Here is a 26,794-nt window from a genome sequence, read left to right as displayed (position 1 = left end):
TTTTGCATGTACATATATCAAACTAACCCAACATTACTTGTTCTTAATGAATAAATTTCAAATACTTCAATCATCTTAATATGAAATAAGAACTTCTGATTTTTTTAAAACTCTTTACTATCAAGTTAAATGTATAAAATTATTAAATACGTAATTTTATGATTATTATAATTAAATTTACGCTTGAAGAAATTTTTCATATAAATTATGTGTGTTTAAATTTAAATTTAAATTTTTAAAATTTATATTTTAAAAATAATTGTATGAACTAATTAAATTAAGTCCCAAACTAAAAAAATTGACTTCAAATTTTAATTACTTATTATCAAGTAAAATTGTGCAAGTAATATTTTATAATTATGCTTTTTTTATGGTTGTTGTAAAAAAAAAAAAAAAAAAAAAAGGAAACAAAAAGTTTAGTCACATGAGACAAAACAAAAACCAGTCTAGAATAAGAACAAAGACTCATTAAATTAATAGAATAAAATAAAAGGCACAATCTCACCAAGTTGAAGTGCATGCACCCCCAAATCCTATAAATGCCCATTCCAACCCCTCACATTTCCCTCACTCTCGCTCCCCAACCAGACACTTCGAGAAGAAACTCAGAGTCATGGCTTCGTCAGCTCTGTCTGTTACTTTGGCCTCAAAATCAACCATTTTCCCAGACCGAAAATCGAATTTAGGAGACATTAAACTCTCAGTTTCAGATCTCCCAATGCTGTCTTGTCATTACATCCAAAAAGGTTGTCTCTTCACGCGCCCTCCCGTTCCCTTCGACTCACTCGTTTCCCTTCTCAAACAATCCCTTTCCAAAACGCTGTCGTTTTTCCCTCCTCTCGCCGGCCGTCTTTGCACCGACCGAAAAGGTTATATTTACGTTACTTGCAACGACGGCGGCGTTGAGTTCTACCACGCCTCGTGTGCAAGTTTGTTTATCCGTGACGTCATTGGTCCCCTCGATGTTCCCAAGTTCGTTCAGAAGTTTTTCTGTTTCGACAGCACGGTTAGTTACCAAGGGCAATTTAGACCAATCATGGCCGTCCAAGTCACTGAACTCGGTGATGGAATCTTCATCGGATGTTCTGTGAACCATGCGGTGACTGACGGCACGTCGTTTTGGAATTTCTTCAACACTTTCGCCGAAATTTGCAGAAAAATTAGTAATAATAATAATAATAATCAGAGCATTGAAAAAATCGCAAGGCAACCGGTTTTTTTGCGAGACTCGGTTTTGATTTCATCGGCGATTTTAAGAGTGCCAGAAGGTGGGCCCAAAGTTACGTTTAACGAAAACGAGATATTACGGGAGAGAATCTTCAGTTTCAGCCGAGAAGCCATTTTGGAACTCAAAGCCGAAGTCAACAAGAAGAAGGGGGAGATTCTTATTGACGGAAACTTTAACGCCGTTGAAATTCTCGGGAAGCAAAGTAACGACAAGTACCATAACGGTAACGGGAAGAATTGGTTGTTCAAAACCTCGGCTTCGGTTTCAAATACGGCGGAGATTTCGTCGTTTCAGTCACTTTGCGCTCTTCTCTGGCGAGCGGTGACACGTGCGAGGAAGCTTTCGTCTTCCCAAACGACGACGTTCAGAATGGCGGTGAATTGCCGTCACAGGCTGAACCCGCAGCTGGATCCTTTATATTTCGGGAACGCGATTCAAAGCATTCCAACGTACGCGTCAGCAGGTGACGTCACGTCACGTGATCTACGCTGGTGTGCGGAGCAGTTAAACGAGAGCGTGAAGGCCCACAACGACGAAACGGTGCGGCGTTTTGTCAAGGAGTGGGAGAAGGATCCGCGCTGTTTTCCGTTGGGCAACCTCGACGGCGCGTCGATGACGATGGGGAGCTCTCCGAGGTTTCCAATGTACGATAATGATTTTGGGTGGGGACGGCCGTTGGCGGTTAGGAGCGGTGGGGCCAATAAATTTGATGGGAAGATCTCCGCTTTTCCAGGGCGGGAGGGAAATGGGAGCGTTGATCTGGAAGTTGTTTTGGCGCCTGAAGCGATGGCTGGGATTGAATCTGATCTTGAGTTCCTGCAATATGTCTCCAGTTAATTTTAACGGTCGTGATGGTGATTTGAGGATTACGTGTTTTAAATCAGACCGTTGATGGACTCGGGATGGCTGAGCCGGAGTTCGGGATAGGGTGATTTTTTTCTGTTTTGAACTTTTTAATCAGTAAATTTGAATTAAGTGTAAGAAAATGCTGCTTTTTTTTTTTTTTTTTGTATTTCTTTTAAAGAATCGTTTAAGTTTATGGTTTTCACTTGCTCTCATTTGCCCAAAACAAAAGGCAATTGTTTTTTTTTTTTTGAATAATTCTGATTTTCCCTTCATAAATGAAGTTTAAGACTGCCATTAATCATATAAAATCATTGGGAAAGAGTAAAATATTAAAATTTTAATTTTTAATTTTAACGGTGACAAATTAATTCGAATAATATTAAATAAAAAATTCTCATCAAAGGATATGGCTATAACTGGATAAGGAAGAATTTGATGATGGTTTTCGATTTAGCCTTTAAATTTAGGTTGTATAAATAATTGGCCAAAAAAATATACGTTAGCTTGTACAAATTGGGATAAGGAGACTTGTTGTCTAAGTTGATAAAAAATAAGTCAAAAAAAAAAAAAAAAAAACAAAGGAAAGCTACCCGTCTGGTTTTTCTGATTTCATGATGAAAAAATGGATGGGTCAACTCTTATGTAATTTTCAAAAAATTGAACCTCAGTAGTGCCATTGCAGTAGCATTGATGTCATTTTTTTTCTGTTTGTTTTCATAGAAGGTGCTGAGATTTTGAATCAAGACTTATTAAATGTTATTTTTTAATGAAAAAATCCAAAAAAAATTCATAAATAGATAGATTGCTATAAAACAAAATGTCTTAAAGATGATTTCAATAAAAAGTCACCAAGTGGATTCGATTAGAGGTTATCTTTTAAAAATAATTACGGAAATCAATTAAACTAATATCTAAATTCATTAATATCACATTTTCGGTAGAGAAAAAGGGCAAAAAAAATCTAAAATAGAGAAGGAATGAGTCAGATGTTAAAGTTTCCTATATCAACCAATTATTGCAGCCATGAAGATTTCATGTGAATGCTAATCTGTGGGTGTATTCACTGAATCCAAATATCAAGTGACTGACCAAGGCACATGAATCGATTTATTGCTTAGGTCCACTAGCATGGAAAATCACCAGAAGCTTTTGTTCTTTTTCATGAGACAAATGGAAGAAGAAAGTGCATCTATAAAACCATGGCATTAGCATTCAAGTGCCAAATGTGTGATAACAAAATGCTTAAAGAAACGAAGGGAAAATGGTAACTAATGAAGAGAAATTGAGGAGGGGGGGGGGGTGGAAAGGTGGATGGTCAGCTGAAAACAGGCAGCAAAATCAGGGGAGGAACACATATTCTTGAGATCAAATTATCATAGGAATACATTGTAAAAGCAATAACAGCTTGAATGTTGGATATGACTGTTTGGGGGACAAAGGCTTCTATGGATTATTGATGACAAACCAATTACAAGACGACACGTTTTTTTAGCTCGAGGCGCTTGTTTCATGGAGTTTTTTCTCTTTGCTTATCGATCACTTGAGGAGATTAAACTATGTTTTTGTACCTATGACTAATCAGTTCAGTTTGCACCAACCCGAAACTACGACCTATAATCAGTTCATGCTACTTTTCAGATCGTTCAAATATTTGTACTTCTTGACAGGACATGTAACTTAAATGTGAAATTTATCGATTCATGCATAAATCAAGTAATTCAAAAGAAAAATAAAAATCACATTAATAAATTATCACATCAAGTAAGAAAAATAATATTTAGATCTCAAAGATTTTAATTCCCTGTTCTGAATACAAAAACTTTTTAAGTGAAAAATGCCCACAATTCACGAAGTATGGCAGCCTATGACCAGAAAGTTATCACTTACAACAGAAGTTACAGGATCTGAGCAGCTGTGTTCAACTTTTCTGCTAAGCCGAGTTGTGTCCTGGTGATGCTTGACAAGTATAGTAACAGCAACTGATCCTGCATTAGGCAAGAGCCACAAGAATTAGAGCCGTATGTAACATTCCAGAAATGAAAGGATTTTAACACTAACAAGAAATAACAAGATTAATATCAAGAGGTCGATGCCAAAGCACCAAAGTTTTATTTCAATGTCAACTTTTAAACCATTGTTATGATACTCAGAAACATATTAAACTTAAAGTTACCTGAAGACCATCATTCACAAGCTTATCAAAAGCTGGAGGAGATATTTTAGGTAAGCATGCTACCGTATCTGATATAAATCTACCTATGCTGTTATCTGCTGGAATGCGCCCTTCCTGAGAATGAAAACAAATGTTATATATGGCAGCAGCTCAGAATAAAATAAAGACGATAGAGTAAAATACGTACCACAACATCATCAACGTATTTGTAGACATCATCTATCAATGCCAATAGTCTTTCCATTGTGACTTCCATTCCTTCCAAATCATTTGGCAGTTTGTCAACCGCTGTTGTCTTGAGGATGTCAACTATATTTTATAACAAATTTCATTAATTAGATTGAATCAAAACAAAAAAATCTCAATTATATTGCATCAAGATTTCTTATACGCAGTCACAGTGAAAGAAAGATGATAAATCATGCAGGGTAGAACTACTTAACTACTAACATATAAATATTCCTCTTCATCAGAAGCACTATAGAATAAATGTCTGAGGGGGGATGTTGAGCTTCTGCTACCATGTTGATTCAGTTATCATTCTAAACACCCCAAAGAAAAAGAAGATACAAGAATACTTTGAACCTCAAATTGTAAAGCAGCATTAGTTGCCAGCACAATTATCAGGATACTTGTATTAACTCTTGGGGCCCAGACTTAACAAATTTTAAAAAAAAAAAGGTCGTTTTCAGAATAGATTAATAGTTCAATACTCAAATGGCATATAGTCTAAAAAATAAAACACCCCCACCGAGAAGACTTTAGACAAAGCCCTGAAAAACAAAGACCAGATACTAACGTTGAAGCCACAGCACTCCCTCAACCCTCCAACACACCAACCACCCAAAGATGTATATTAAATACAAATCATACAGGGGCCAACTGATCAGCTTCAGGCATTCCTCTACCTATTGCAGCTACAAACCTTCTTAAACAGGCATAGGGCCAGGTGAGAATGCGTTCAAGTGTGCACGCACACGTGTGTGTGCTTAGAAAGGGAGATAAAAAATAGACAATATCTTAATGGATACAACATGGTATCTAATATAGTTTAAGTGTATGCATACATCCGACTTGCTCAGCTTCAATCATACGTAGATCAAGAGGAATTTCTTGAAATTGAGCAGCAAGTTGTCGGTCTCCAAGAGCTAAATTCACAGAAACGTAAGCCTTTATGGTACCCTCTCCATTCCTAAATCCCGTATCCACCGTGAGATGAACAGGGTTAGGCACTTCCCTAGAATAAAAATCATGGATCAAAGCACTACTGCCTGTGACTCCAAGCCCAGTTGAATACCTGGAAAGTTACACAGAATTAATAGCTAAGTTGGTACTGTTACGGAAATATACAAACTTGCATATGGTAGTCAATCAGTTCAACTGTGACAGCGGAAAAAAAAAAAGATATTGTAGAGACGATTTTAATATGATCATTAGTCCTATATTTGCATAACACCTTACTAGAACTGAAGAGCTTCAACAATAAAACTTGGTAGGGAGATGAGAATTACCATCCAACAATGACTTCTTTTGGATTCACTTTTTGGTGGGAGACTAACATATTATGATTGTATTCAATATCCAAAGCAACCTGCAGCCATACCAAACTGAACAATTACAAAAGCAATTAAAAATAAAAGTACAACCGCTCTAAGCCTATGAAAACATGTTGTCTTTATTATTACCTAGCAGACTTCAGAGCAAACATAACTATTCCATATCACTTAAAAAGTCAACTTTTTTAGGTCAATAATGAATAACATGAATACGAATAGAACTTGTGATTCGTGTCTTTGTATCTTGTAAAATATTAAAATTTGTGCTGTATTTTACATGAAAATTGCATGTGATAATTTGTATCAACACAAAATATTAAATATATATTTTTAGTTATGTTAAACCCATATATAGTAATTACTAAAATTTTAAACCGTGACACCTATGTTTTGTATTTTCATATCGTGTAATCGTGTCATATTTTAGATTGCCAGGTCTAAATACGAATGAAGCACGCAAAGCAGTGAATGTAAAAGATTTCATCTTTATCAGTCAGACAATGGCAACACTTACTTATAGATCTCTAGCAAAAAACCAAACTTTAAAACTTAAAAAAAAATACAAAAATTTTTACGAGACCTGTTCAGAGGATTCGGTGTGAGGAACAGCATAGGAGTTACGGATATCGACGGTGCCGTCAAGGAGGACCGAACCGAGTAGCGTTCCGATGACGCGCTCGGCTTGGTCAGGACGCCTGACGTAACAATCGCATATGTTAAATATGACGAGAGGGTGAACCTTCGCCGACACGCTCGCCGTTGCCGGCGCATTGAACTGTAAAACCGTATGATTGCTGGCCGCCATCTTGTGTCTCCGATCTTGTCCTTTTGGTTTCAGACTGTGAAGGAAGCGGCACTAGGACGACAGTTTAGGGTTTTGGTTTCGGGGAGATGATTCGAATTTTAATACTATTTATAGAAGCTGAATATTATCCGTCTGAGCCCAACATCGGCCCGTTTTCTTTAGGCCGTATATTTTCTATCTATCTCAGAGCCTAATGTTAGCCCGTTTCTTTAGGCTGAAGGAAAATTAACCGTGAGAAAAAAATTAAGAAAATCGAAATCAATTCGAAACATTAATGTTTGATTTAGTTTGGATTAATTTTTTTATTCAGTTTAGATTAAATTCAGATATTAAATATATATATATATATATTAAGTTCGGATTGAATTTCAATCAAAAAGTGAAAAATCGAACTAAATTAAATTATATATATTTTAAATTTTTACAAAATAAAATAATAATTTTATATCAAAATTTATTTAAATATATTAAAATAATATATAAAAATAAAAAATAAAATTGATAAATTGATAAATTAAACCAAACTAAACCTTTATAATATTCGGTTCGGATCATATAAAGGTTCAGTTTGGATTTATATCAAAATTTATAAATTTATAACATTATGCAATATTAAAAAAACAAAATCAAATCACCCTTAATAAAAATGTCAGGGGCAATCGACTCAGCAACTATGTCCCAACACTTAAAATTTTATGAAACCACATTAACCTATTTTTATTACTTAAAAATCGGATATCTGGTTTTATAAGTTGTCTGACATCAATAAAGAAAAAATAAATTTTAATTGAAAAAATAAAACCATTTTAACAGGTAATTAATTTTAAATTTTGACCTATAATTCTTTTAAATCCATAACCTTTAAATATTAACTCTAATAACATGTCAATTTATCCGATGATCAATTTTAAATGTAAAACTCCATTCTTAAGTAGTAAGTACAACCACAAAGGGAAAGGTTCATCAGTTAAATTAGTCGAGTTCTGACAATAAATTTTGCTTAATCAATTTTGTACTCACTTTTGGTCCATAGGGACTCATTGATGAAGAGAAATTAGACTTTTTCGATGTACCATACCATACACCATCCCCAGAAGAAGTTCAGTCTTTGAAGATCAAAATGTATGGTCTGGCCCTGAGTCTAGAGCTAAAGGCATCAGAGCCCTTTACAGAACCCATGCTTTCACAGCAGATTGGAGAAGGTGTTATGAACAAGTTATATGCTAAGGTTTCAGAGATTCTAGTTGAGGATTTCATGCAGGGAGATAATCACCAGTCCTAGTCATTTCAAATTGAATACTATATAAGACAGATAAGAAAATGATACAAATAAAAAATATAAAAAAATAAAGTTTAAAATTTTAATAAAAATTATAAATAGATTTAATAAAATAAAAAAAAATATTTTATATTTTCGTATTGATATGAATTATAACACATAATTTTTATTTAAAATATGATACGAATACACAAAATTTTAATATTTTATATGATACAAATATATAAATTATTAAATCTATAATCAAATAAGGGGGTGTTAGTATTGTTGTTATTATGAACAAAAGAAATAAAAAAAAAATCTGACCTGAGCTGGGTTTGTGTCATTCAAGAGAATAATATTTGGAAGAAACAATTTCATTGGAAAAAAAAAAGTCAAACCGATGACATTTGCATTAGCTTGGCAAGGAGAAATGTCAGCTTAACTTATCTACATCTTTTGATAAGCAGAGCTATGATACAAGCAAAATATAAAATACTAATAATTCATATATTTATATTATATCTCACAGGCACTGCCATCTTTCTTCAAGGTAGCCGAGGTTTTGAGTAGTTACTATTATTGAAAATGACTTGTTAATATTATAACGAAAAGAACACAGGAAACAAATTGATTGCTTCAAGCCAAGTGGAAAGCGATGAGACTTGGACAAACTGGAGACTTGGACAAACTGGTCAGGTAGCATCTGGTATTGTGCTAGCAGAACCTAAAACCAAGCTTTGGCATATGCTTTCTGGTTGATGCAAGCAGGCTAAAATATAATTGGTTTAAGAACTGAAGCTCTCTGCTGATTTGTTTTGGTTTATTCATATAATTTGTGATGAGGCAAATACACCAAATCCTGCAGCCTATACCAATTTTAACCCTTTCTGATATCTGGTAAACAAATTATTTGAATTGGTAATTCACAGCATTAAAATTTTCCCCATTTATGAATTTCACCTGATCAGTGATCACTTCCACAGCTATTGATATAATCTTTAAACAAAAATTTATAGTGGGTATATTCGCTAAATATGCAAATATATACTGACATTCGATTCGATCATTGATTAAATGATTAATGACTTAAAAGAACAGGATTTGAATTCCTTTCTCGAATTTAAAAAATGTATTCACTTGTGAATTGATAAGATCAATTATCATATATAGAGCTAGTACTTGCTTCCTACTCAATGTTATTGTATTAGAATCACAGCTCAAAGCAGCAATATAATAGGAGAAATAGACAATGGAGCAGGTTTTGGTTGGTGTTATTATGAAAATGACATTTCACAAATCACAGCCATCATACAAAGAGAATGCCCACTCACTTTGAGATGAGTCCATTGGCTATCAGCGACCCTCACATTTTAGCTTATAGAAAACAAGGTAAAAGGAAGGCTCCCCTCAAGCATAGATTACATTTACTTACATACAAATAAGCAGGCACGCAAACAAACTGATGTTTTTTTCAGTTTATCTTAAGATAAAAAGACATGAATGGCCATAAATATGATAATCACAATCATGACCATTGATCTGATCACTTTGATTTGAAAGGAATGGCTCTGATCACAACTTGGTGGTAGAGAGCTGCCAGTGCTGCCCCGATGAATGGACCCACCCAGAAAATCCACTGCACTCAACCCAAACCAAAGTAGATAAGCATATCATCCAGAGTCAGCAAAAGTGAGGGGGAAAAAATGGGTGAGAAAATTTTAGAGGCTTACATGGTCATCCCAACCCTTGTGCTTGTTGAAGATGATGGCTGCACCCAGACTACGAGCTGGGTTAATACCGGTTCCTGTAATTGGGATGGTGGCCAAATGCACCAAGAACACTGCAAATCCAATTGGCAAGGGTGCCAAAATCTAGCAACACAAAATTCAGCCCTCCATTAGTAATTAAATCAAATAACTTGATCTTCCATTTCTAACAAATAATCTTCAAATTGTACATAATTCAGTGATTCATTATTGACTAGATGTTCATGCACAGCTTACTTCTCCATTTGTATCCGCCACTGTTGACGAGAAAGCGTGCATGTGAACCGATCATATATATACATATGTATGTATATATGTATGTATGTATTTGTAAGTACATAATTGTTGGGAAGGATCGAGGAAGATAACTTACAGGGACGTGAGAGTCTCTGGCATTGCGCTTGGCATCAGTGGCTGAGAAGACTGTGTAAACAAGAACAAAGGTACCAATAATCTCAGCACCAAGGCCATCTCCCTTGGTGTAGCCATGAGCCACAAAGTTGGCTCCACCACCCAAAACACCATAACTTTGCTTCCCCATGAATCCCTTAACCACACCAGCACCGCAGATGGCTCCCAAGCACTGCATGACCATGTAAAAAATTGCCCTTGTCAAGGATAGTTTCCTTGCCAAGAACAGCCCAAATGTCACCGCCGGGTTGATGTGACCACCTATTCACCACACCACCGTCACCATAATAATTCTTCAATAACCCAATGATTAGTTCAAGTAAATCACTTTTTCTGGGTAAAATATCACTTCTATTCTATTGACATGTCAGTAGCAGGATAAACCCTGGAAAGCATATGATGAGTTGGGAAAATCAAGCTTAGGAAAGTTTTTAATTTTTATCAGTTTCTTCATCCTGTTTTTCTCTTTGGAAAGAACCCAAAAAGAAAATTTGTTTCTTGAGAATCAAACAAGGGAAAAGAAGAGAGAGAGAACTACCTGAAATTCCAGCAGTGCAGTAAACAAGAGCAAAGATCATGCCACCAAAGGCCCAAGCGATCCCTTGAATCCCAACAGTAGAGCACTTAGTTGCTCCCTTAACAACTCCCATGACTGTCAAAATGGTGATATACAAGAAAAGGAAAGTAGCCACGAACTCTGCAATCCCAGCCCTGTAAAAAGACCACGAGGTCAACTCACTAGGCTCAAAAAGTGGCGCTGGTGGTGGTTCAGTGTAGTCCTTTCCATCATCTTGGCTCTGAGCCACAGTTCCAATAGGCTGCCTCTCTGAAAACTTGTTGGCTCCTAATCTAACATCCTCTTCTTTGCCCTCCATTTCCCTTCTTCTTTCCTCCTTATTGTTGAACTCTTACAAAACAAAATAACTATAAAAGCCAAAGCAAGAAAACTGAAAACTCAGTGCTTTTTTGGTTAGTGGGATGTTTGGACTCAGCCACTAGGGTGTTTTTATAGGTCAAGTTGGATATGAAATGGTGGGGTTAAGCTTCAGCTAGTATAATAATTAATTGAATTTAATTTTTGCTTATTTATTTATGAATTCTGACCGATCAATTGTCTGGCATTTTCTTTGGGGTTTAATGGAGCAATATTTTTGTTATAAACGACAATGGGGTGGCTGCAGACATTTGAGTTGGCTCAATGTTGGGCACAACTATGTGAGCTGACGATCATCAAGCACCGCCCATTGCCACTATCGTGACAGAATTCAAGTTGGTTCAAGCAGCATTATAGTAAGAACTGTTATTTTTTTCTATATCTGCAGCCTTACCAGGGTAGACAGGTGAAAATGTTAAAAAGAAACATATGTTCAAGGACAAGTAATTGAGAACATGACAATGACAGGATTTCAAACTACAGTTGCCATTATTGTTCGAGCAAGTTCCATGAACGGTGGACCAATTTTTCGGTTGAGTTGAAAAAAAAACTTGATGACCATGTTTAGCTCGCTGCTCGTGGCCTTGTACATGGAAACGTGGGTAACAAAAATTCCAGGGTATGGGGCGGTGGACGTAAGCTTGTTACACTGTTGATGAAGTGGAAATTAGAGGAAAATTATATTGTCCCTAAGTAGGATTAATTAGCAGTAAAATGTCATTTTCTTCTTTTTTAATAGAAGTTTAAGGGAGGGCAGGTTTTTAATTTTAGGATCAAAGCAAATCTCAGGTCTAAAATAAAATTTATATTAAATTTATTGATTGTCTATCAAGAAAGATTGTAGGAATCAACCCATTGGCTATATATATATATATATATATATATATATATATATATATTTGGTTGTGGGTGTTTAACAATTTCTTCGGCTGGTTGATCAAAATGGGGATAAGATCTGTTTGCTTGACACTGATAGGCAAGCATCTAAGACATTTCAAGATGCCTTTAGGCTTTTGAATATCCTTCTATGTAGAATTTACTCTTTACTTCTTTTTGTTTTATTCTCTTCCATTTCCACTAGGTTAAATTCATATATGAGTTAGAGTTTCTCATTTTCATGCACAAAGTAATAGAGAAAGCCACCTACTTATTATATTGTTGTTGATCCCTTTTAAATGTGATCTTGGTTTTATATGAGACAACAATTATCCCCTAAAAGTACAAAGAAATACAGAGAATAAACTGTCATCCAGGCAGCTTATTTTGGAAGATAATGGTAGGCTCACGTAATTTGATTATATTAATTTCTGTCATCTAATCTCTTTTCTATTAATCAATTCCTGTGATTATGCAGTGACATGCATGTGGATAACAAAAGATAATGGCATGTAATGTCAGAATCTCTCAGCTTTGTCATTTTATGCTGGCAAAAGATTTAGGTTAGAGATATCATATATATATATATATATTGTGGAAATAATTTGTCAGTAAACATGCAAATTGGCCCCCACCCTTAGTCAGCTTCAAGCTCCACAAGGGAGAGATTTTCCAGGTTCAGAACTTGTAGCAGTGGGGCCTTGGGGCATGTTTTCGGAGGTCTATTCAAGCATTTGGGTTGTCATAATGAAAATAGCACCAAGGTTCCAGCACAATCCCCGGGGGGGGGGGGGGGGGGGGGGGGACTGCTTTCCATTGCATGGTCCTGGAACGTGTGAAGTTCAAAAAAGTTGTGGTCAGCTTGAAGCTGAACCTCATGGTGTCTTACCTTTAGTCTCACCTTTAGTTTAACTTTTGTGATTGCCCAACACTAGGGTTTCAGATTCTTTCAAAATGACTCAGTCCATTCATATAGAAGAAGCTTTCTATTTATCTTGCTAATTTAAAAATGGGTATTCAAATATGCATTCTGTGCAATGAGCATTTGGCTAACATTTCCAATATATATATATATATATATATATATATATATATATATATAGTAAAAGAAATCAACCAAATAAACTATTCCAAATGCATTTAAAAAATATTTGGGTGGCTAGGTGACCAGAAGGTAATGATTCATCCTAAAATTATAAACTATCAACCAAGTGTTATGGTTGCTTTACATTACATTGTTTAACATTTAGGATAAGATTAAGTATCCACCTCAACCGCCTTTACAATGAAGGCCACAGCCTATTTTGTTGGTCTGGCCGAATCATATCAAATGGCTCCTGCTGAGCTAATACTGCAATATTCAGCACAAACTAGTTTGAAATTAAGGTACCTTAGTTAATTATTAAATTAATAAGAGTTGACCCAAATAGTTAAAATTTAGGGTTTGGATGTGAAACATTCAAGTTTGAACTCTTATGATTTTTGGTTGATAGACGATTTATAAGTCTAACATGTCCCAAAAGATCCATAAATCCTTTTGTGAATTGATGATTTACTTTAACTTTTGAGATGGAATAATCTCTCATTCTTCTAAACAATTTTCAGAGATATATATATATATATATGTATATATAAGCTAATCACAGGTTGCAGTTTTGCTGAAGAACCTGAGGACCTTTTATCTTATGTGCCACCGCTAGCCCAGTTGATTAGACCATAGTCTTTCAAACCCATAACTTCTATGGGTCAACAACGAGGCCTGCAATATCAGCGGCTTTAACCACTTGGGCCTAGCCTTGAAGATTAGAACAAAAGTTTCATCGTCAAAAACCCATAAAATTATCTTCTTTAAACAGCAGTTTTTTATTATAGGAGCCATGAAAGTAAATTAGTAAGATATTTGTAATCCTAAATCTTTATTGTAATAAACACAAACTTAGTCAAAGAGACTGAATCCCGTATCGTCTTCAGACTCGTCTTCAGGTTCTGCTTTCTTCTCCTCCTCGGCAACAGCAGCAGCAGGAGCAGCACCAGCATCAGCAACTGCAAACTTACTTGGAACCTGGATGCATGCAACAATTCACTTAGCTCACAGGATTATAGAAATTCAAAAATAATTCACCATATAAAGAGTCAATTCCATACCGCCAAGTACTCCTTCACTTTGTCAGCCGAGGGAATGAATACTCTGTTGCAACTCCAAGAGCCAAGACATTCTTGTAGGCATTGATGAACATAATGGTGCAGCAGCAATGGTTGGGCATGAGATGGCAAGAGACAGTGCAGTAACCATGGATAAACCAGTAGCAAATTTCTCAATCAGGTCATCTTCGGTAAGATCTAGCACCTCAGGGCTAAAGACTGAGCCATTGTCATACACAGACAGGACAACAAGACCATATAAGAAGGGCCTAATTCCACGCTTAGCAAGAAGTGCAGCCTCAGAAGACACAACCTTGTCACCCTTATTGACAAGCTCCAGAGGAGTGATGATTTCAACAGCACCCTTGTTAATCTTTGTTGGAATGTTGAGCACCTAAATGTAACAGAAAATTAATAATACGAGCAATGATTGGTTTCAAAATTAATGTATTAAAGTACAGTAATTTTGCTTAATCTATTCATAAACTTCGATGAATTAGATTACAATAAATATCAACAAAGATTGATTAAATTGATAAGAATTGAATATTTCATTTGTAAGATTTAAGTTTAATTATCGTTGTTAGTAATCTAGCAATCGATAAGTCCAATGTCATTGAGGATTGCTGTATCTGATCTTGAATTAAATGATCATGATAAATGGATTAATGAGATTGCATTAAATGATTATTTTAAGATCACCAATTAAGGAAATAAAGTTTAAATGATTCTTTTAAGGTCACCAATTAAAGGAACCAAACTTTATTTCCTTCTCATTTTCAGAATCATTTGAAAATTAATGTAGAAAAATGATTTAAAATGGTTTTTTATTTTTTGTGAGAATGTTTTTCTATGATTAATTTTCAAGAACTGATATAAATAAAAGACTTACTTAAGCTCCATTTGAAACATTTGTAACTTATTTTGAACTCAATTTTTTATTTTTATACTTTTAACTCAAAATTGACCTACAAGAGTATTTTCTTTTTTCTTTATAAGAAGTTGAGAGAATGATTGAGGAATTTATTATTGTAACAATTGTTTAATTGCGTCTGACTCACAACTCGAATTTAACTTTACTATTATTATTATTATTATTATTATTATTATTATATAAGTTGGTCAATTATGGGGTTTTTAGATAACACGACCTTCAACCTTGACCTTGCCCAATTATACCAAAAACAAAGTTTTTTTTTTATTTAAAAACATTTTAAATACTATTGAAATTGGAAATATTAAAAAAAAAACCTTGTTATATAGTATTCTATTAGCAATATAGGTTATTTTAGTTTTAAAAACAACAATTTGATTGTAATTATAATTTTTCCTTATATATATAATCTCGTAAAAATAACATGTTACATAAATTTATTTTTTACAAAAGAGATCATAATCTGAAATAAAAATAAAATTTACAACATTGATTTGAAACTTAAATTTGTTAGATAAATAATTTTATAAATTAATTTGACTAAACCTCTGTAATTTTTCCATTTTTTTACTCTCACTATGTTACTAATTAGTATAACTAATCTATTTTTTCCTATTTTTAGCTCACTTATTTCCAAACACATATTATTTGATTTTTATTTTTGGAAATTGATATTAGCGCATAAAGTAAAGTTGTGTATGGGATTTTGACTAGAAACTATATAAAACAAAATCCCCACAACTCAAAATAAAAAAAAAAAATAAAACCTACGATATTTATTCTACCAAACACTTGAAAATCAAGTGGTTGGTAGTGATAAGATTTTTATATGACAATACCTCCATATAAATGTTGTTTTATTGTGCATTTCAAGTTTTTAGGATTTAGTGGTTGATTGCTCAAAAGACTCATATCAGATTTTGACATTTTGATTCAAATGGCAAAATCATTAATGGAAGCCACTAATTTTTCCTGTAGGAGTTTGGTGAAAAAGGGTCTAATTTTTCTTGGTCAGTAATCTTCATTGGCTTTGCCAAAAATGCTTTTTGTTTTGCTTCTATTAATTGTTTTTGGAAAACATTGATGGTAGGATTGACAAAAATTTCCCATGACATCTTACCATAAAATTGATCATCAATTCATCATCAAGATACTTTATTTCTTCTATCATATTTTTCAATGTATTATATCTAATTTCAAGCAACAAATCTAGAAATTTATCATATATTTTTTCTATAATTTAGTGCAATTTTCTTTCTTTTTCAATGAAATGTGTTACACTCATTTACTTGGTCAATATAATCAATTCTCTTAGGTACTCAGTTGACATACATCTAATTATTTCGTCATCCCTCTTTAAAAATTGACTCGTCTTTTGTGGATGAAGAACTCGCCTTACATTTCTACTGTCATTCTATTAAAGTATCATTTCATATTAACACTCGATTTTTAATTTGCCTGAGATTATTAAATGCAATTCATGCTATTATTTATTCATTCTATATAAATAATTTGATTAACATATGTAATGGAACAAGTAAATGTGAAAGTTAGATTTTATTTTATGTCATTTCAAAAAAGTTTCCAAACAATTCAATAACATGCTTTTGGAATAAAAGTTGAGTCACAAAGTTATACTCCAATAACCAAACCATTATCACTGGAATTACAAGAAAAGAAAATTTTGAATAAAAAAAGTTTAATTTAAAGGAAAATATTTTTGTTCTGCCACCGAAGATTTGTGTCAGTACCCAATGGATAAGCCATTGAAAAAGGCTTATTATTGTCATAGGAATATAGTAACAGAGACAACACCCACAGACACTGATACAGTGTTAAAAGCAGAACCTAAAAGATCTCTTTGTCACTCTTATGTCTTAACAGAAAACAATGATCATTGCTTCTTGTTTTTGTTTTTGTTGTGTTTGCATTTTTTATGTTTTCTCCTTGTTTGCTTAAAAACACTGTCAATGGGTTTCTTTTTTGCTTTCTAAGGTGCTGCTTTACGCTGGCAGATCTTTATAGCTTGTTGGATTTTTCAGTGTCAAAGGAAATGATAAAAAAAAATCATTTAAATTGTTTTTTAGCTTGCTTTTTGAAGGATAATTCAGGCACTACCAACCTTGGAATCATGTTTTTTTTTTTTTTTTTTTTTTTCTAGAGTTGGGATTCTTCTGTCTTCTTCTAAGGCAATTATGAATTATAAGTTTTTCTGATACATAAATTTGTAACCTCCTTTGAACCATGAAAATCAAAGCTGTAACAGCCACCCAAAAACTCTGGTTTCTTGCTCTTTCCTCTCAGTCTTTGTTTGAGAGCAGTTAAAGAAGCTGTGCTGATTTACGGATTGTCTCACATTTGTCAAAAAGTGGCCTTTTTTCTTCCTCTACTTCTCCATTATAGGTGACTGTCAATTGGGGCCTCCCTGGAATAAGGAAACATAGTCAAATATTTGAGGTTCATGTTCTAAAATTGCTTGCTTTTTTTATTTTTTTAAAAAATTTCTTGATTGGTTTTGGCTATTGTGTTTTGTTTGATTTTTTGTTTGTTTTTGATCTATACTAAGTGAGAAATGTCAGGACAGAAACAAGCAGAGGAAGCAATTGTTCCAAGCCTTAAGAAAGAGGAAGAGAAGGGAGATGATTCCATTTTCAGTGATAAGAGCCTTCTTTGGCATGGTGGTTCTGTTTATGATGCGTGGTTTAGCTGTGCTTCGAACCAGGTACTAAAATCCCAGCTCAAGATTGCAATCAAAGTAGGGTAAAAACTAGTTCTTTTTTTAACTGATAACGCTACCCTGGTGGGATTGCAGATGGCTTTAGTTCTGTTAACAATGCCCTATTCTTTCTCTCAAATGGGAATGCTTTCAGGGATTATTCTGCAGATTTTTTATGGTGCTCTTGGAAGCTGGACTGCTTATCTGATCAGTGTTCTTTATATTGAGTACAAAAGCAGAAAGGAGAAAGAGAATGTTAGCTTCAAGGACCATGTCATAGAGGTTAGCTTTTCAAGATCAATATGACCCTTTAAAAACTAAAATTTCTACTTCAAATTTCTAATTTCCTTCTTTCTTCAATATAATAATTTGTTTTTTTAACATGCGGTGGTTTGAAGTGTTAGATGGTCTATTGGGACCTTACTGGAAAGCTGCTGGATTGGCTTTTAACTGCACTTTTTTGCTCTTTGGATCTGTCATTCAGCTTATAGCCTGTGGCAGGTCCATTTCTTTAATTTATGCCTACTTTTCTCATTAAATTCTCAACTTTGATGGATTAATCAACTGATTTCTGATGTTTTATGAGTTGATTACAGCAATATATATTAAATAAATGACTAGTTAGACAAGCGGACATGGACTTACATCTTTGGAGCTTGCTGTGCCACCACAGTGTTCATCCCCACGTTTCACAACTATAGAATCTGGTCTTTTCTGGGGCTTGGCATGACCACCTACACTGCATGGCATTTGACCATTGCAGGCCTTGTCCATGGCACGGTAAAAACAAAGAAATATGGTTCTGAATTCTAATCTTTCCTCAGTTTTTGATTTAATCTCAAATTTTTTTACCTTCTTTTTTGACAGTTGGAAGGTGTAACTCACCAAGGTCCAGCCAAATTGGTTTTGTACTTCACTGGCGCCACCAATATCCTCTATACTTTCTGCGGACATGCTGTCACTGTGTAGGTGTTCTTATTATTACTACAGTTCCAAGAAAACAAAAATGTTACCTTTGGTCACTTTTGACCAGACTGCCACGTCGGTTGAGTAAAGCTGAGTTTTGTACAAATCTTGATGTTTACAGTGAAATTATGCATGCAATGTGGAAGCCTCAAAAGTTCAAGTACATATATCTATTGGCCACCCTATATGTATTCACCCTAACAATCCCATCGGCTGCTTCCGTCTACTGGGCTTTTGGTGATCAACTCCTTACTCATTCCAACGCCTTTTCACTCCTTCCACGCTCTGCCTGGCGTGATGCGACAGTTGTCCTGATGTTAATTCACCAGGTTTGTTACAGGCCAATCTTTATGCTATCATACAGTCCTATTGGATTATTGAAGCTGACATGATCAAAATTGTTTTGGCTTCCAATTTCACAGTTTATCACATTCGGGTTTGCCTGTACGCCATTGTACTTTGTGTGGGAGAAAGTGGTTGGGATGCATGAGACAAAGAGCATATGTTGGAGCCTTTAAGGGCAGTATGCAGGTTACCTGTGGTGATACCAATATAGTTCCTGGCTATCATATTTCCTTTCTTTGGTCCCATTAACTCGGCTGTAGGATCTCTTCTGGTCAGCTTCACTGTCTACATCATCCCTGCCTTGGCTCATATGCTCACTTATAAATCAGCCTCTGCCCGACAGGAAACCTTTCAGACCCACCATTTCCAAGCAAACCTGTTGTCTTATTCTTGTTCACATCAAAAGCAGATCAAAACAAGAAATTAACCTTGAATTCTTGTGTGAGCAGAATGCAGCTGAGAAGCCTCCTTTGTTCCTCCCAAGCTGGACAGCAGTGTATGCAGTGAACAAATTCATTGTGATACGGGTCTTTGTTGTTGGCTTCAGATTGGGAGGTTGGGCTAGCATGACAAATTTCATCATGTAAGTCGATACATTTAGGCTCTTTGCCAAGTGCTACCGGTGCCCACGCTCACTCCATAAGCAAGTTTGACTTACAGAAAAAGCATTTTATGAGAAAAAAAATTCTTAAAAAGTAAGTTTGTAAAGATTCTTAAAAGACAAATTTGTATGATTATAAATAAATGAAATCTCTACAAAATTAAATATGAGAAAAAGATGTAAAAGAGTTGTAAGATTTTGTAGGATAGATACCCATAGTAGTATTGAGACTTTATGTTTTATGAGTGTGTATGTTTATTTGTGAGTGAATTAAAAGAGATTGAGAAGGTCCACATAGGTATGATGTATGAGTGCATATGGGTATATGTGCGATTACGTTGATAATGTACATATGGGTATGTGTTTGTTTAAGTTGAGAATATTTTATAAGACTAGAGAAGATTGAAAGGGTTTATGGGTATTGATTATTGAGTGATTGATACGTTTTGATGTATGTTTGTAATTTTCTATAATTAGTGGATCTTATTTTTCATCCGTGGACGTAAGTTAGTTGGATCGAATCACGTTAAATTATTGTCTCTTGTGTAATTGATTGATTGATCGTTTGATTTTGCTTCTACTGGCTTGATTGGATTGAGGTTTTTTGGCTTAACAAGTAGTATTAGAATTGTGATGATCTCTAATAAGTGGTATCAGAGCCAATGTTCGAAATGCGGGAAGAGCTGAAGGTTCTAGATGTGAGAAGAGATAAAGGTTCGAGACATGAGAAGAGGCAAGCTTAGAGGAGCACGATTTAAGAAAGAAGTTCGAGTTCGTATTTTGAAAATCGATTTGCATGAAGCGTAAAGGCACACAAGAGAAGATGATTGTGGGACTTTTATTACAGGTGGAGCCAAGCATGTCTTGGTATGCGTTTATTTAAATTAAGAATACTCTATAAGACTAGAGAATATTGAGGGAGTTTATAAGTATTAATTATTGAGTAGTGGATATATTTTGATCTATGTTTGTAATTCTCTACAATTAGTAGATTTTGTTTATTATCTGTGGACGTAGGTCAGTTAGATCGAACTACATTAAATTATTATCTCTTATATAATTAATTAATTATTTAATTTTATTTCTGCTGACTTGATTAGATTGAAGCTTTTTAACTTAATAAATAGTTGTATTTCCTCAACATCTATATTTTGTCAAGGGTAGCAACAGTAATCTTTTTAGGCTGGTGTTTCTTCACATGGCTTGTACATTGGCTAGTTTCTCTCTTGAAACCCAAATCATGTAATTAACAATTTGTAATCTCATATAAAAATTTCTTATTCACATGAACCGGCCACTACAATGTCCAATTGTTCAATGTGTTAGGCTTGCGTTCATTTTGAGTTTGCTCATGAGTTAGGGGTTTTTTATTTTTAAATAAAAAAGGCCGTAATTTTAAATAAAAAATGAGATTATAGATATTTAAATTTAAATTTTATATTTGTCGAATACCATTTGATTACATGATTTAATTGAATTAAATTTTAAGTGCATTATAAATTTTCATTTAATTCAAATAGAAATCTTTAAAATTCTAATGATGACGAGGAAGATTTTATCTACTTAACATCAGCCATCGACAGTTCTAATTAACTGTCAATAAAACATTGATGAGTGAAAAACATCATACGACTAGATCTCCATCTGCTGTTTCAGATTGAAACAGACAAGTTGTTAGTTTTGCATCTATATCGAAATAAAAGTTTAATAACATGTAACATATCTGTATATTCTGCCATGTCCAGAAGAGAAAATACTTGTGTTTTCTGATTAGTGTTATGGTACCAAATCATCCCAAAACCACAATGAAATAGCTACAACATGGGGGCATGAGATCAGTCCTTCAAACTGATTTTTGTCATTGAAATGCAACTTTTGATAGTATTTTTTACATGTTCACTTGAAATATTAAAATAATTGTAAAGGTGAAAAGAAAAGACAAAAGGATCAAAAAAATTTTAAATTAAAATGCAATAATTATCTAAGTTTTTATTTTTTTAATTAATTAAATCTTTAAATATTTATTTTCATTAATTAAATCTTTATTAAAAAATAATTAATTATTTTTATCTAACTAAAAATTTAATTGAATGAATATATATAAAAATTTAATTAAATGAAAATAAATTTTAAAAATTTAATTAATTTAAATAAAAAAATTCAAAACTTAATTGATCATAAACTTAAATGATTATTAAATTTTTATTTAAGGGTATTTTTATTATCTAAAAAGCAAAAAAACTATTTAGATATGTTCGTCAAAAAGGTCCCCACTCAAAATAATCCACGCAGTTTCTAATACACGTGTCATTAAATGATTGGTCTATCTGGTTTCGCCTTTCAATATTCAGACCTCCCAAAAATATCGGTCTCGCGGGTTCTCCTTCGAAGCAACGAACAATAAAAAAAACAAAAGGGGGATAAGACTCCAAAGAAAATCCAAACTCTCTTTTAAAATCTGCGATTCAATTTTCCAATGGAATTGGAGCTTCGTTTGAATTAAATTTTCTTTTTTTTTTTGAGAAATTAGGATTTAAAAAAGAAAAAAAAATGAATATTGCAGCAAGTTTTCGCGGGAACTTTGGTGTCTTATCTCAGTGTAGCTCTTGTTGTGATCTTCGGTTTCAGCCATTGTTATCTTCTCCAACTCTTACTGAGTCGCAACGCTGTCGTTTAAGGAACTTGAAGCTTTCCCAGCTCTCTAGGTAACTTTTTTTTTTTTATTTTTAAATTCTTCTAAAGAAGAAAATCTATTAAATTAATTTTTTTATTATAGATTTTGCAGGAAAAGAGGGATTATTTGTAGAGTTACAGAGACAGAAACTGAACCAGATAGTAATAATGATAAGGTAATTGTTTTAATTTTATCACAGGAAAAAACAAGGTTTTTTTTTTCTTTTTTTATGATAAAATTTAGAAAATATTGCATTTTTATTGATAAATCTATCCTAGAAGTTATGAGTTATGTGTTAAAGCATTCATCTTTTTGTGAATGAACACATCCATGTGATAGTTTTGCAATATTGAATCCACTTAGCATTTTTTTTTGGAGAAAAAAAAAAAGAAATGTTTTTGATTTAAGATGTTAAATGCTTGTAGGAGAAAGCTGAGCATGATGGTGGAGATAAGCTTGCTACTACTAATTCTGGGGAGCAAAATGGTTCCCAGATCGATTCGCAGCCGATGAATGTTGAGCAAATAAACAATAATGATGAAGAGATTAAAGCTCAAGGTGGTGTCCAGGTATAAATTTCTATTCTGTAATAATATTTGTATGGCAATGGAATAGGGCAATATACATGTTACACCCCAATCCCACATTGGTATAGTATATAAGTTGAGACTAAAATCCATACTTGTGATGTGCCTTTTGTGAGATAAAACCGTGAGATTTTCGGATTAAAGTGGACAATACCTCCCAAGTTGGGTGTGGTATTCACAAGACAAGCCCCTAGGTTACTTGGTTCTCAAAGCTTCTATATTTGACTTGATATTTAATACCTGCAATGTGAAGTATTTTAGTGCATTAATCCTACATTGAGCTGCCATTTTTACAATCTGCAAATCTGCAAAATGCCAATTCATAGAATAAGAGGTTGTCTGTTCTAAGCTCTGGCTCATACTTTTTTTTGTTTGATTTTTGGCTTTGATTTGAAGAGGAATGACTTAGGTATTAGCTTGCTTGACCTTTATTAAATTTTGTGTGTGTTTGACACAGGAGGATGATGATGTTGAAGTTACTAGTGGATCGCCTCTGCCAGGTGTGAAGGTGATCATGATGCTGTATCACTTCCTAGACTGGAATTTACAAGAGAGGTCTTCTTTTCCTGCTTCTTCTTTTACATCTTCCCATGTTTCCTGAACAGCCACAGCAACTGGATGAATCAATGAGGATTACGAAGGAAACCATTGACATTCTAAAGGATCAAGTATTTGCATTTGATACTTTCTTTGTGACAAGCCAGGAACCATATGAGGTGAGTTAGCAATTTTGATAGTTCGAGGCTTCCTTAATCCTTCCTTTTTCTTTTAAGCATCTATCTGAGGGGCCAAAATCAAATGAAGTTGCCTTGTAGGAACCTTCTACAATTTATAACATATTCAAGGAGATAATAATCTTTACAAACATAGTTATAGATTGAATTTCTCCTATGGATGGGTGTTATATTGTTCTTGGGAATAAGATAAAAGAAAACCATTAACAAATTTATTTTCTCTTTTTTCCCAACTCTGGGTTTTAATTGTCTTATTTATGTTCTTGTTTACTTTCATTTTGTTAGGGTGGAGTGTTGTTCAAAGGAAACCTGCGAGGACAGGCTACTAGAAGTTTTGAAAAAATTTCTATGAGAATGCAGGTATGCTTACTCTGTTTCTTCCATTGTATTATTCTGTAGGCTAATGACTGATTCTTTATTCAGTTTTCTCTACATCAATATACAGAACAAATTTGGCGATCAATATAAGCTTTTCCTTCTTATCAATCCAGAAGATGACAAACCAGTGGCAGTTGTTGTTCCAAAAACGACTTTGCCTCCAGAGACGACCGGTAGTTGGCTTGGCTATGCTATTTTGTCAGCAAAGTTTATTGTTGTCATACTCCTAAATCCCTGTCATTGAAACTAAACAAATGTTTTGCAGCGGTCCCTGAGTGGTTTGCAGCTGGGGCTTTTGGTCTGGTTGCAGTGTTTACATTACTTCTTCGGAATGTGCCTGCACTGCAGTCCAACTTATTGTATGATTTTCTATCAATTTTCACTCTGACATCCTCAACAAATATATTAACTGTGGCTTCTTCTTGTGATCATAATCAAACCATAACCAAGACTAAAATGCTCTTGTTCAGACTGTTTTCCCTACTGGGGATATATTTTTAGACTTATAGCAAGCTCAAAATTATTCGACTGGTCACTGAGTTATTCAGTTTGAGTATTTTAAGATGGCATATAGTACATTACACTTGTCACTGTATATTTTTATTCCTTTTGGCTCATATCTGTCCCAGCTTTATTGACCAAAGAGTCTTCATTCTTCTTCGGTCTCACTCTATCTTCCTCTTTTGTAGGATGGACTCCTTTCTATCATCATTATATTTCACTAGTACAGTTGGTTCTTGTAATTAGAAGTTTATGTTGATATGATTTCTGATATTTTGCTGTGCTTCCTTTTTCTTTGAATTATAAGAATTTTCCATTGGATCATTCAGTTTGTCTTATTGTATTACTACCAATTGTATTGTTAATGCTCCAGATCAATATTTGACAATCTCAACTTGTTATTGGATGGTCTACCTGGAGCCTTTGTTACTGCACTGCTTCTGGGGGTACATGAATTGGGCCACATCTTAGTAGCAAAGAGCACAGGAGTTAAGCTTGGTGTTCCATTCTTTGTTCCCAGTTGGCAGGTGATATATATGGTTCTCTTCACTAATCCTTTGTTTAAAAACAATCCACTTCTGTTTTCTCTCTCTTCAGTTCCTATTCGTTGGTACCTTACCTCTAGAAGGGAATCTTCGTCGCGACGTAGTGTGGAAATCCTAAATAAGAGCATGACCTTAACCTCTCTCTTTATATTAACATGAAATGTATATAGCAAAAGCACACTCCATTTAGATTTTGAACTATGTAGATTAGTTACCAATCCCAAAAGCGTCTGTACTTTCTTTAAGTGGAGCTCATAAGTAGTTACTCTGAAGGAATTTGTACGACAAACAGCCTTGTTACCAGTATCAATTATGACCGTGGTTCCTATTTATAAATTTGTAAATTGCGACCATTTCCCTTATTTTTTCTGATCTATTTGATATTTTATAAAAATGCGTGCTGCAAGTCTAATGGACTGCTGTGATGGCAGATAGGCTCTTTTGGTGCCATAACAAGGATCAAAAATATTGTTCCCAAGCGTGAAGACCTTCTGAAGGTTGCAGCAGCTGGACCTTTAGCTGGCTTTTCCTTGAGTTTTGCCCTATTCCTTCTAGGCTTCTTCTTGCCACCAAGCGATAGTATTGGAGTTGTTGTTGATGCTTCTGTGTTTCACGAATCATTTCTTGCTGGGGGTGTAGGTAAGCACTTCTGCCTTCAGAGATAGGTCGCGTTCATATACATACATGTCTGAATGGTGATAGGTCTTCTCATGCATTACTGTTTTTTTTCAGCATTCATGTTATCATTTGACAGATGCTTTAGCTTCTTCAGGTCAGAAAGACATTGTCTGATTGTAGGATTTCTCTCCTTTTTCAGCAAAGCTTCTTCTAGGTGATGTACTGAAGGAAGGCACTCCTATATCAGTTAACCCACTTGTAATTTGGTCATGGGCTGGACTTCTCATCAATGCCATCAACAGCATCCCTGCAGGGGAGCTAGATGGGGGGCGAATCTCCCTTGCAATATGGGGAAGAAAGGTACTTCATTTCATGTAAAAACAAATAAATTTTGCACAATTCTCATGCCATTTTTTTGGATTTTAACGTATTGTGGAATAACAAAGATTTAAAATTAACCAATGCCTTCCACCTCTTAACCTAGTGGTTAAGAGGGTTTGCAGAAGGCATGTGAGCGTGGGTTCTAACCCTGCCATCCCCTTCCCCTTGTAAAGGCTCTACCCTCATATGAAGAGTTAAAATTAACCAAGTTTCTAACTGGGCAGGCTTCATCTCGCTTCACATCAATCTCCATTGGGCTCCTTGGACTCTCTTCATTGTTCAATGATGTGGCATTTTACTGGGTAGTTCTCATATTTTTCTTGCAGAGGGGGCCAATTGCTCCACTCTCTGAGGAACTCACTGATCCTGATGACAAGTATGTTGCCCTTGGAGTTCTAGTTTTGATCTTGGGATTGCTTGTATGTTTACCATATCCATTCCCTTTCACATATGACTCCTTTAATACTGATTTTCAGTGATAATACACAATCAAACCTACCTTGGATTCCTTTCTGTGGATGATTTTCAGAGGAAATGGTCATGAATGATATACAAAATTACAAATTGTCTTGTAAAGTGGCTGTCATTACATGACAGTGATATAGAATGAATAATTTTGATATTGATGGATAGTTATTTCTGAATTGTATTTAAGTAATGACGGATATTGACGGTTGATTTGGGATTCAATCAATATTATACTGGATAACTTTGCAAGACAGAACTAACAGACAATTGTCTGATTGCCTGGTCAAAGGCTTAAAAAAATAGATAGTCAGCCATGTGAAAGTGACAGTGAATGTTGCTCTTAAATAA

General features: G+C 34.4%; 4 protein-coding genes and 2 pseudogenes across 7 annotated transcripts; 3 read left to right on the top strand and 3 right to left on the bottom strand.

The window, feature by feature from the left end:
• The first annotated feature begins 541 nt into the window (after positions 1-541).
• Positions 542-2,286, top strand: LOC111296106 (putative acetyltransferase At3g50280). Its single transcript, XM_089740624.1, has one exon. It carries the CDS (start codon positions 614-616, stop codon positions 2,063-2,065), a length of 1,452 nt encoding a protein of 483 aa, XP_089596750.1. The 5' UTR covers positions 542-613; the 3' UTR covers positions 2,066-2,286.
• A 1,505-nt stretch (positions 2,287-3,791) lies between these two features.
• Positions 3,792-6,704, bottom strand: LOC111297278 (eukaryotic translation initiation factor 3 subunit F-like). Its single transcript, XM_022891962.2, has 6 exons — positions 6,384-6,704; positions 5,759-5,838; positions 5,315-5,544; positions 4,435-4,556; positions 4,248-4,361; positions 3,792-4,059 (listed from the first exon to the last, which is right to left on the bottom strand). The coding sequence occupies exons 1-6, from the start codon at positions 6,606-6,608 to the stop codon at positions 3,970-3,972; spliced, it is 861 nt and encodes a 286-aa protein (XP_022747697.2). The 5' UTR covers positions 6,609-6,704; the 3' UTR covers positions 3,792-3,969.
• Positions 6,705-9,103: 2,399 nt separating this feature from the next.
• LOC111296136 (putative aquaporin PIP-type 7a) lies at positions 9,104-11,322 on the bottom strand. Its single transcript, XM_022890217.2, has 4 exons — positions 10,585-11,322; positions 10,009-10,307; positions 9,600-9,740; positions 9,104-9,505 (listed from the first exon to the last, which is right to left on the bottom strand). Exons 1-4 carry the CDS (start codon positions 10,919-10,921, stop codon positions 9,413-9,415), a joined length of 870 nt encoding a protein of 289 aa, XP_022745952.2. The 5' UTR covers positions 10,922-11,322; the 3' UTR covers positions 9,104-9,412.
• Positions 11,323-13,791: 2,469 nt separating this feature from the next.
• LOC111297563 (large ribosomal subunit protein uL10-like) lies at positions 13,792-15,777 on the bottom strand (annotated as a pseudogene).
• An 880-nt stretch (positions 15,778-16,657) lies between these two features.
• On the top strand, positions 16,658-20,002 carry LOC111296482 (auxin transporter-like protein 2; annotated as a pseudogene). The gene is made up of 9 exons (XR_016325913.1): positions 16,658-17,389; positions 17,499-17,654; positions 17,745-17,924; positions 18,031-18,149; positions 18,245-18,428; positions 18,516-18,613; positions 18,736-18,943; positions 19,037-19,298; positions 19,405-20,002. The product of XR_016325913.1 is annotated as an auxin transporter-like protein 2 (transcript).
• Positions 20,003-21,933: 1,931 nt separating this feature from the next.
• On the top strand, positions 21,934-26,702 carry LOC111296162 (putative zinc metalloprotease EGY2, chloroplastic). 3 transcript variants are annotated; one of them, XM_089740622.1, is made up of 13 exons: positions 21,934-22,265; positions 22,337-22,409; positions 22,660-22,803; positions 23,279-23,329; positions 23,427-23,537; positions 23,841-23,915; positions 24,001-24,106; positions 24,199-24,292; positions 24,808-24,961; positions 25,411-25,618; positions 25,797-25,957; positions 26,203-26,354; positions 26,455-26,702. In XM_089740622.1, exons 1-13 carry the CDS (start codon positions 22,111-22,113, stop codon positions 26,498-26,500), a joined length of 1,530 nt encoding a protein of 509 aa, XP_089596748.1. In that variant the 5' UTR covers positions 21,934-22,110; the 3' UTR covers positions 26,501-26,702. The 3 variants fall into 3 exon arrangements, with proteins under 3 accessions (XP_089596748.1, XP_022746010.2, XP_089596749.1); XM_022890275.2 differs by having other exon boundaries at positions 26,203-26,702; XM_089740623.1 differs by having other exon boundaries at positions 21,935-22,265; positions 23,279-23,321; positions 26,203-26,702.
• The last annotated feature ends 92 nt before the right edge of the window (positions 26,703-26,794 follow it).

The sequence above is a fragment of the Durio zibethinus genome, chromosome 12, assembly GCF_047325235.1.
Source record: "Durio zibethinus cultivar Kanyao isolate XHJ-2024 chromosome 12, ASM4732523v1, whole genome shotgun sequence".
NCBI lineage: Eukaryota > Viridiplantae > Streptophyta > Magnoliopsida > Malvales > Malvaceae > Durio > Durio zibethinus.
This window is presented reverse-complemented; position numbering and strand designations above follow the sequence as displayed.

Coding starts and splice junctions, on each gene's coding strand:
- LOC111296106 (XM_089740624.1), top strand. CDS start 614: ATGGCTTCGTCAGCTCTGTCTGTTACTTTGGCCTCAAAATCAACCATT.
- LOC111297278 (XM_022891962.2), bottom strand. CDS start 6,608: ATGGCGGCCAGCAATCATACGGTTTTACAGTTCAATGCGCCGGCAACG. Junction 4,557..5,314: donor TGAAGCTGAGCAAGTCGGAT/GTATGCATACAC, acceptor TATAAAATATAG/TTGACATCCTCAAGACAACA. Junction 4,362..4,434: donor AATACGTTGATGATGTTGTG/GTACGTATTTTA, acceptor TTTCATTCTCAG/GAAGGGCGCATTCCAGCAGA.
- LOC111296136 (XM_022890217.2), bottom strand. CDS start 10,921: ATGGAGGGCAAAGAAGAGGATGTTAGATTAGGAGCCAACAAGTTTTCA. Junction 10,308..10,584: donor CTGCACTGCTGGAATTTCAG/GTAGTTCTCTCT, acceptor TGTGGTGAATAG/GTGGTCACATCAACCCGGCG. Junction 9,506..9,599: donor ACAAGGGTTGGGATGACCAT/GTAAGCCTCTAA, acceptor GGTTGAGTGCAG/TGGATTTTCTGGGTGGGTCC.
- LOC111296162 (XM_022890275.2), top strand. CDS start 22,111: ATGAATATTGCAGCAAGTTTTCGCGGGAACTTTGGTGTCTTATCTCAG. Junction 22,266..22,336: donor AAGCTTTCCCAGCTCTCTAG/GTAACTTTTTTT, acceptor TTTTTATTATAG/ATTTTGCAGGAAAAGAGGGA. Junction 22,804..23,278: donor AAGCTCAAGGTGGTGTCCAG/GTATAAATTTCT, acceptor TGTTTGACACAG/GAGGATGATGATGTTGAAGT.